General features: G+C 40.5%; 1 protein-coding gene across 2 annotated transcripts in view; it reads left to right on the forward strand.

The window, feature by feature from the left end:
* The window catches only part of C23H12orf4 (chromosome 23 C12orf4 homolog), a 53541-nt gene extending 45290 nt beyond the window's left edge, over positions 1–8251 (forward strand). The window contains exons 12-14 of one of the 2 annotated variants that reach the window (XM_030804606.1): positions 4758–4815; positions 5403–5470; positions 6088–8248. In XM_030804606.1, coding sequence (XP_030660466.1) covers positions 4758–4815; positions 5403–5470; positions 6088–6180 — 219 coding nt within the window. In that variant the 3' untranslated portion in view covers positions 6181–8248. Of the gene's footprint in view, positions 1–4757; positions 4816–5402; positions 5471–6087 lie in introns of both variants that reach the window. The other variant, XM_030804607.1, reaches the window with a different exon arrangement.
* The last annotated feature ends 1012 nt before the right edge of the window (positions 8252–9263 follow it).

Raw genomic sequence — 9263 nt, forward strand, 5'->3', positions numbered from 1 at the left:
GCGGCTGGGCAGAGGCGCTCCTCACTTCCCAGGCGGGGCGGCCGGGCAGAGGCGCTCCTCACTTCCCAGGCGGGGCGGCCGGGCAGAGGCGCTCCTCACTTCCCAGACGGGACAGCCGGGCAGAGGCACTCACTTCTTCCCAGACGGGGCAGCCGGGCAGAGGCGCTCCTCACGTCTTCCTAGACGGGGTGGCGGCTGGGCAGAGGAGCTCCTCACTTCCTGGAAGGGGCCGCTGGGCAGAGGCGCTCCTCACTTCTTCCTAGACGGGGCAGCAGGGCAGAGGCGCTCCTCACTTCTTCCCAGAAGGGGCAGCCGGGCAGAGGCGCTCCTCACTTCTTCCTAGATGGGGTGGCGGCTGGGCAGAGGCGCTCCTCACTTCTTCCCAGACGGGGTGGCCGGGCAGAGGCGCTCCTCACTTCCCAGACGGGGCGGCCGGGAAGAGGCGCTCCTCACTTCTTCCTAGATGGGGTGGCGGCCGGGCAGAGGCGCTCCTCACTTCTTCCTAGATGGGGTGGCGGCCGGGCAGAGGCGCTCCTCACTTCTTCCTAGATGGGGTGGCCGGGCAGAGGCGCTCCTCACTTCTTCCCAGACGGGGCGGCCGGGAAGAGGCGCTCCTCACCTCCCAGACAGGGCGGCCGGGCAGAGGCACTCCTCACCTCCCAGACGGGGCGGCCGGACAGAGGCGCTCCTCACTTCCCAGACGAGGAGGCGGGGCAGAGGCGCTCCTCACTTCTTCCCAGACGGGGTGGCGGCCGGGCAGAAGAGCTCCTCACTTCTTCCTAGATGGGGTGGCGGCCGGGCAGAGGCGCTCCTCACTTCTTCCTAGATGGGGTGGCGGCCGGGCAGAGGCGCTCCTCACATCTTCCCAGACGGGGCGGCCGGGAAGAGGCGCTCCTCACCTCCCAGACGGGGTGGCCGGGCAGAGGCGCTCCTCACTTCTTCCTAGACGGGGGGGCCGGGCAGAGGCGCTCCTCACTTCTTCCTAGACGGGGTGGCCGGGCAGAGGCGCTCCTCACCTCCCAGACGGGGCGGCCGGACAGAGGCGCTCCTCACTTCCCAGATGGGGAGGCGGGGCAGAGGCGCTCCTCACTTCTTCCCAGACGGGGGGTCCGGGCAGAGGTGCTCCTCACTTCTTCCTAGACGGGGTGGCCGGGCAGAGGAGCTCCTCACTTCCCAGAAGGGGCGGCAATGTGATATTGGCAAAAGAATAGACTATGGATCAGAAAACAGAATAAAGCATCCAGACATAAATCCATACATATATGGTCATTTGATTTCCAGCAAAGATGCCAAGATAATGCAGTGGGAGAAGGGATAATCTTTTCAGTGTTGTTGAAACAACTGGATATTCATATAGAAAAGACAATCGTAACCCTTACATATGTCATATATAAAAATTAATTTAAAATGGATCAGACCTAAACAAAAGAGCTAATATTATAACGCTTCTAGCGGAAAACATAAAAGAAAGTCCTGATGACGTCAGGTTAAGCAGGTTAAAATTTGTTAGGCCACAAAGGCATAAGCCATAAAAGAACAATGTAATAAATTATATTTTAAAATTCAAAACTTTAGCTCATCAAAAGATGCTATTAAGAAAATGAAAATTCAAGCCTCAGGCTGCCACTTGAGCAATTCGCTGTACCTCTCTGAGCATCTTTTTTTTTAATTTATATATAATTTATTTTTTTTAATTTTTATATATATATAATATATATATAATTTATATATAATGTTTATAAAGTAAATTTATAAAGGTTATTTTTGTTAGATTATGTATATTGTAAAGTTCCATGTAAACATAAGACATTATTGTAGTTTTTAGAGCCATCAGCATTGCTCTGTAGCTGTAGACATTCATTCATTCATTCATTTATTTATTTATTTATTTATTTATTGGGATGGAGTCCTGCTCTGTTACCCAGGCTGCAGTACAGTGGTGAGATCTCACCTCACTGCAACCTCCGCCTCGCAGGTTCAAGCAATTCTCCTGCCTCATCCTCCCAAGTAGCTGGGATTACAGGTGCCCACCACCACGCTCAGCTAATTTTTGCATTTTTAGTAGAGACGGGGTTTCACCATGTTGGCCAGGCTGGTCTCAAACTCCTGACCTCAGATGATCCGCCTGCCTCGGCCTCCCAAAGTGCTGGGATTACAGGTGTGAGCCACCACTAGCAGCCAGCTGTAGACATTTCTTAGTCACCTTGTTCTCTCTGTACATCATCTTTTCACTAGGAGGAAGTAAGACAAAAAAACCAAACACTTGTCCGTCCATGCATGTGTGTACTCCATAAGACCACTGTAGCTCTTTTGCAGCAGCCTTTGCAGTTACAAGAAAATACTCTTCTTCTATCAATCAACTTTGAAGCCAAAATGTTATAACTTAAAGTTGAATATCAGAAAATTCTAGTGAATTTTTAGAAGCTTCCAGAACATAACCCAAGAGGATTCTTTACTTTTTAGCCAACTAAAAAACTAGACCTCTTTCATTAATCAGTCTTAAAGTGTCTTGGACACAAATTTAAAAGTAGCTTCCTGTTAAACCCTATTTCTGGCTACAGAGAAAGTCACATTCTTTTTAAATGTCCATGTATAAAAGCTAATTCACTCAACCTGTGTTTTTGACCATGTGTATTGCTCAGTATTATAGAAGGCATTGTAAAGGTAATAAAGGTGAATAAAAAGTGGCTTCCACCTTCAGAGAGCACACAACTTAAGAAGAGAAAGAATAAATCCCATCCTTCTACCCATTCCTCCGCCCTCCTCCCCAAAAACGACAGGATACAAATGTGAGCATCGAGATAAAAGAACAGTAAAGTACTTTGGGAGTTCAGAAAATGGAGACATATTTGTAGCTGGGAAAATAGGAAATACTGTATGGAGGAGATGGCAATTAAGCTGGACATTGAAGAATGAAGGTCAGGTTCAATGGATGGAATTACTGAGAAGGGCATTGTATTGTAGGTAGAAGAAACAGGAAAAATGGAGGGAGGTGGGTGACAGGCATTGCAGACTATGTTTAGGCAAATGTGAGCAGATATACTTGAATGAAACCTTCATTTTTAAAAATTTAAAAGTCACAGAAGCTTAAAGTAGCTTTGGCTTTAAAGTATGTAGCCTTAAATAGTAAAAGAAAGGTTTACATATTATGTGTGAGACAGTAGGAAGCAATTTTAAGTTCTTAAAACAGGAGTATAATATGATCAGAAATGTACTTAAAATAGCCAAAATTAGTGGTTTAGAGGGAAACACTAGAATTCAGGACACTAGATAGGAAGCCATAGTGGTAACTAGCCTTGAGGTCACAAAGACCTTCAGAGATAGGTGAAGAACCAGAATAATTTGATGATACATCAGCCCCAGGGCAGAGGGGGGGAAAATGTCATGAAGAAAAGGAGTGGTCACCAGGTATGTGAATTACAACAATAAGTAAACGGCAATTAGGATAAGACTGAGAAAAGGTTTGGTAATTAATAATCATTGATGATCTCACATAAAGAATTTTCAGTTGAGTGATGGGATGGAAGCCTCCTTACAAAAGATGAAAGACTGAGTAGTTGGTAAGGAAGACATTATTTGCCTTTTTATTCTTATTCTTGCGCGGGTGTCCAGTGAGTTTTTCAGAAGCTACGTGCTGTGTGATAATATAACAGATTGAATGCAGAGACAGATATAAGAACCCAGATATCTTCTGTTAGGCTAGGCCTTAATGAGATTTGCAGAAATTTAAAACATTATTACACTTACTAAAATTTTTTTTTGTTTTAGAAAATAGTTATTTTTCATCAAAATGTCATTTATATTAACATGAATGGGTTTATTGTTTTTAAATTAATGTTTTCTTAGTTTTAATTCGTAATGCAATAAATATCAAGAGATATAATCTACATAAAGAAAAGCTCATTGGAGTCCTCAGTGATTTAAAAACAATTTTTTTTAGAGCAGGGGTCTCACTGTGTTGCCCAGGTGGACTTGAACTCTTGGACTCAAGCAATCCTCCTGCTTCAGCCTCTCAAGTAGCTGGGACTACAGTTGTGCACCGTTGCACCAGGCTAATATTTAAGAATGCAAAAGACCCTGAGACCCACAAAGTTTGAGAATCACAATAATGAAATAATCTACATGTTTTATAGTTATAATTATGAAGATTTAGGGAAAAACAATTCTGGTGTTTGTGAAGGGGAATAGATTTTTAAATGGTATACACGCTAATCATAGTATGGAAAATTATCAATGTTTTGGTTATAGACTGACAGTGACACTTCTGTCCGTATTTGACTGAAGGTTAGAAAGGAACATAGAAAAATGAATGCATTTGTTTTGTTAGGTGGCTGGGATGGGGCATTTGTTTATTTCCACTCATTTGTAATAATGTATTGTACAGTAAAAACATTTTATTGCTTATGCAAATATACAATGTAATAGAATTATTCATGCTAACATTGAGAGTAGTAGGTAGAGTTCCTATGTCATTTATATTTGTCTTTAGAATTATCCAGAAAAATTAAGGATATGTTTATTTTTTTAATTGTATTTAGGGGGCTAACTAAATTAGTTTGTATTCCACAAGTATAGTCTAACAGCTGGAAGAAGCTGCATGCCTAAAAACTAGAGGAAATCCAGTTGGGATTAGCAAACAGTTGCCTAAATCTGTTCACAACATGGATAGTCAACATTATAGATAAATAAAGATCTGACTTTATTTTTTATACAAAGTTCTATTAAAAACATATCTTATGTTTTGTTTCTGTTTTTAGGAAATGACTATACCCTGGTGCTTAAGGAGAGCGGAACTTGTGTTCAAGTGTGTCAAAGGTGAGCATAATCTTATCTCTGACAACCCCCACCTGTATTTCCTCCCAAATATTGAAAGTAGAGCAACCCAGAAGAGAGAAGGTGAAAGATACCCCTGTAACCTAGCACCTCAGTTAGATAGTTTAGCAAGCAAATATTTCATAATAGGCTTTTTTAGTTTTATTTTTCTAGTCACAAAATAGGTCTCCAGCCCCTTTGAAATACAAGGCTATTTGGACATTATTTATATTTTGTTCTGCTGCCAGCTTGCTATTACCTTTATTCTCTTAAAAAGAAAAAAAATAGAGCCACATATTTATTAACTTTTAATAACCTGTCTTGGCTTCATTGTATGGAGACTAAATTTGATTTGAGAAATCATAAATAAGAGCATGTTGACAAAACTCTGTTAAACCTCTCTGGCATGAAGAATTAGGAATTGCAAACATTTATCTGTCCTTTAGGCGTAGCCTATCCTACGAGCAAATGGCGACCTAAAAAGTCAAGACATGAAGCCCCACAGTGAAAATTCAGTTAATTTCAGTAAGCGGCTGGTAGGTTTGAAGGCCAGAACTTGTAATGCGGCAACATCTGTTTTTCTATTTTAGGTTTCATGATGGAAATGGCTTCATGGGATGGAGGAATTTCTAGGACAGTGCAATTTCTAGTACCACAGGTATGTTATCTGAATAGATCTCTCCCCAATTTAATCTCTTTTATTAGATTTCTCACAGATACAGCTAGGCACCCTGCCCTAAAATCCTAAAAACAACACAAAAGGCTAATCGCTTTCTGTTTTTTAAGGAGAGAAGTATTTGGATGTGATAAAGGCACTTAGTGTATTGTCAAAGATATTAGCATCTGCCACTCAAGGCATTTGTTACTTAACCCCGAACAAAACTTGACTCATCATTCCTTTGTTTTTCTCCACATTTGTATTATATAGATTATAAAGGGTTCTTAAATAAGGACATTAGCAGATAATGATTCTGTATTCTGTGAAGAACTTGGCAAAATTAGTGGTTTTTTATTACTGATTACACTAGTGTTATCTACAGGTTTTTCTATTACTCAAACATATTATTTGACAGAAATGACATAAGTTCTGAGAAGATGGAGCCAGAAAACCAGCCCTTGTCCATGGCCATGCAGTTACATCAGTCATGAAAGATAATTTTCACTGCACTCACATATTCCTAGTAGAACTAGGTCTATATTTTAAAATACTTCTAAAATTATTTTTAAAATCAATGACGATTAAACAAGTGCAATTGTTATTTTTTCCTCTTACAGAGTATTTCTGAAGAAATGTTTTATCAACTTAGTAACATGCTTCCCCAGATCTTCCGAGTATCATCAACACTCACTCTGACATCCAAGCACTAAACCCTTATAGATTGACCTGCTGGCAGAAGATGATTGTTAAACTCTCCAGGAACTTGTGCTATGCTGGGAATCTGTCAAGCAAAAGATGCCCAGAAAGACAACTTGCAACTCAATCCACAAATCAAGATACATGTCTGTGAAACCATTCCAAAAATTTATATACTGCACAAACTAGTGATCAACCCCTAACTTAAACACTTAAAGTCTATGAATTTCTCTTTTTTTCTTCTCTGTGTTACCTGTGAATATTAGTAATCTAAAACTTTTTATTTATCACACATGGACACTTGCAAAAGGAAACTTGATTATATTTACATGGAGGCATTTGACTTTTTCAAGAGGCTTAACTCGTCTCAGGTGCAAGCCTTAATTAAACATACAAACAAAATCTTCCTTTTACTTTATTTGCCAAAACAAAATTTAAAAGCACTGAAATATACATTGCAAGTACAAATTTCCTGTGAAAATCTTTTTATAGAAACACAAATGTATAAGACAAATGTGCTTATTCTTTTAAATTCTCCTGTTTCAGAATCCTCTTTTTAATCTACTCCTTCTGAAGATGTACAAGTTAGAGTCAGAGGACGTTTTGGATTTTTTCCCTCTCTCTCATCCTCCCTCTGTGACCTTGCACTTGCATATTAATAACATTTCATGGACTAGGAAATAGTGTTCTTTTTTGCAAGCTTGATGTCAAGTTAGTCTAAACCAGCACCTGGCAGTATTTTAGTGCTCATCAACATTGTGACAAATCAGACAAGGAAGATCATTTTTATATTTCTGTCCTCCCTGCGTTCTCAGCTTGCTTAACCATTCCTCTACCTCTTGCATTTCTTTGCGGATAAATGTATCCCCATTTCTGCTTCTCTGTTTCCCCTCCTTTTCCATTGTTTTTCCTTATGGTACTACTTTCTCAGGTGCTACATATCATGTATTTGTCCCATCTATAACATATTTGCTATGAGTAGTAACTCCATTAAACAAAGGCATTTACAAAAGCACATGAGTGTTTAGAAAAGCAATAGTTTCATCAGTTCCAAGTTGTGTGGATATTGTAACTGGACACAAGAATGAAATGGAGGGCATTTGGTGTCATAAGATGGCATGTCTTGATGACAAGAAACAAAACGCCCTTCATTAATATGCCTCAGTGTAATTATTATAGAAAGTCTGTTGGCAAGCAGAGTGCTTTCCTATGACAGAATTTGTCTTAATTTTCTACTCAAGGAAAAGGTTTGTCCAGGTAACAACACTAAAGACAACCCTAAGGAGAACACCCACTCCAGCAGTATGTCCATTAGACACAAACTCTCCAAATTATTTGTCAGGGAGCCTGGCGGTTCTGCCAAGAAGGCAGGTGTTTTGCCCTGAGAACCTATACAGTTCTCTTGGAGAAACTGTCTTTCAGGCACCAGTGTTATCGCTGAGACTGATTCTAATGCAAAGCAGAGAAGACAGAGGCAGAAACCAGGAGAGTGGTAGATCAGTGCAGCCCAGGTATCAGAATGGAGGAGCAAAGTTTCATTCACGGATGTTTGTTGGATGCTGCTGTCCAGCTCTTCCTTTGTCACCTCTAGGCTATTCCACTAAGTTACTTATAAACTGGTGGCTTTAACTGAGGGCTGTGTAAAGGTACTATTTGGCATATGAAATCAGGATAAATTTATCGAATGTCCGTTTTTCATATTCAACTGTGTTATAGAAGTAGTAAAATTGGAAAAATCATGTTTATGGTGTTACCACTGATGGAAACACGCAAACACCAAGCTAATAATATATAACTTAAAAAGCTAATTATATGCACTTAAATGGTGAGAATTTTAGCGATGCAGTAATTGAGGAGTCTGGAGTTTTGTATTTGGACCAAGAATTATGAGATGAGGATCTTTTTCTGAGTGTTCTAAAGGGCTTCTTGGAGGGGAGTGGTTTAAAGCACTTCATGAATGGTGTAAAGAAGGTACCTTAGGCTGAGACCTCATTCTAGGTACAGGTGGCACTCTGTTCAACCAACTGTGGATGGAAAATATTCTGAAAAAAATACAACAATAAAAATTTTAAAAATACAATATAACATCTGTTTACATGGCATTTACATTGTGTTTGGTGTAAGTAATGTATAGATGAATTAAGTATATGGGAGGCTGTGTGTAGGTTATATGCAATTACTACACCATTTTATATAAGAGACTGGAGCATCCAGGGATATTGATATTGGCAGGGGGTCTGGAACCAGTCTCCTGCAGGTACCGAGGAACAACTGAGTAAGGCACAGATAGGAGCAGAAATAGAATGGAGGCAATGGAGGCAGTGGTAAATGGCCAGTAAGTTGAGAGGAGCTGACCACAAGAGTCTTTGAGGATGGGGAGATTAGCACAAACATTGACATTGGTGAGGACTGTGAGTTAGAAGTTTTCTATTTGTATAAACAGTTGCATATTCCTAAATGGCCCTCAAGGCCTTACGAGTGTGCTTTGGAAATCAGGCAGAGGCACTGAACCTGAGGTCTCCATTCTTTGCTGCTCTTTCCCTCCCTTCCCCAATTTCTGCTCTCAAAGCACCGCACAAGCAAAGTCATTGATCTAGAAGTGTGGCACCAGCTGTTTCTCAGCATGACAGTGTGACCAGAATGGAAGAAATGCATGAAAAAGAATTTCAGCAGGAAGAAACTGAGCTTGCCTGGGAGTTGGCAGATCTCTTCTTGGCACAGTGCACACCATCATTTGTGTCACTTCAGTTAGATCCTGGCTAATTCTCACAAGAAGAAAACATGTTTCACAAAAGAAAGATGAAATCACAGACACATGTCTTTTCCAGAAGCTCTAAGGGAGAATTCACAGAACTGTAGAAAGAACCCACCAAAGTTAGAGACTGGAGCTGCAGGCCTATTTTTCAGTTTCTTTTTATTATATTTTCTATTTTTCAGTTTCTAGGTGAAAATGGCTGCTTTTCTGTGACTTAAGTTTTTCCATTTATATGAAGTTGGACTGATTTGCTCAGTGGGAGTAATAGCAGTATAAAAATCATTATAAATGTGAAGCAAAAAGAATACAACACCTATTTGGAAAAAGTACCATGTTTTCAGA

This window comes from Nomascus leucogenys, chromosome 23 (assembly GCF_006542625.1).
Source record: "Nomascus leucogenys isolate Asia chromosome 23, Asia_NLE_v1, whole genome shotgun sequence".
NCBI classification, from domain to species: domain Eukaryota; kingdom Metazoa; phylum Chordata; class Mammalia; order Primates; family Hylobatidae; genus Nomascus; species Nomascus leucogenys.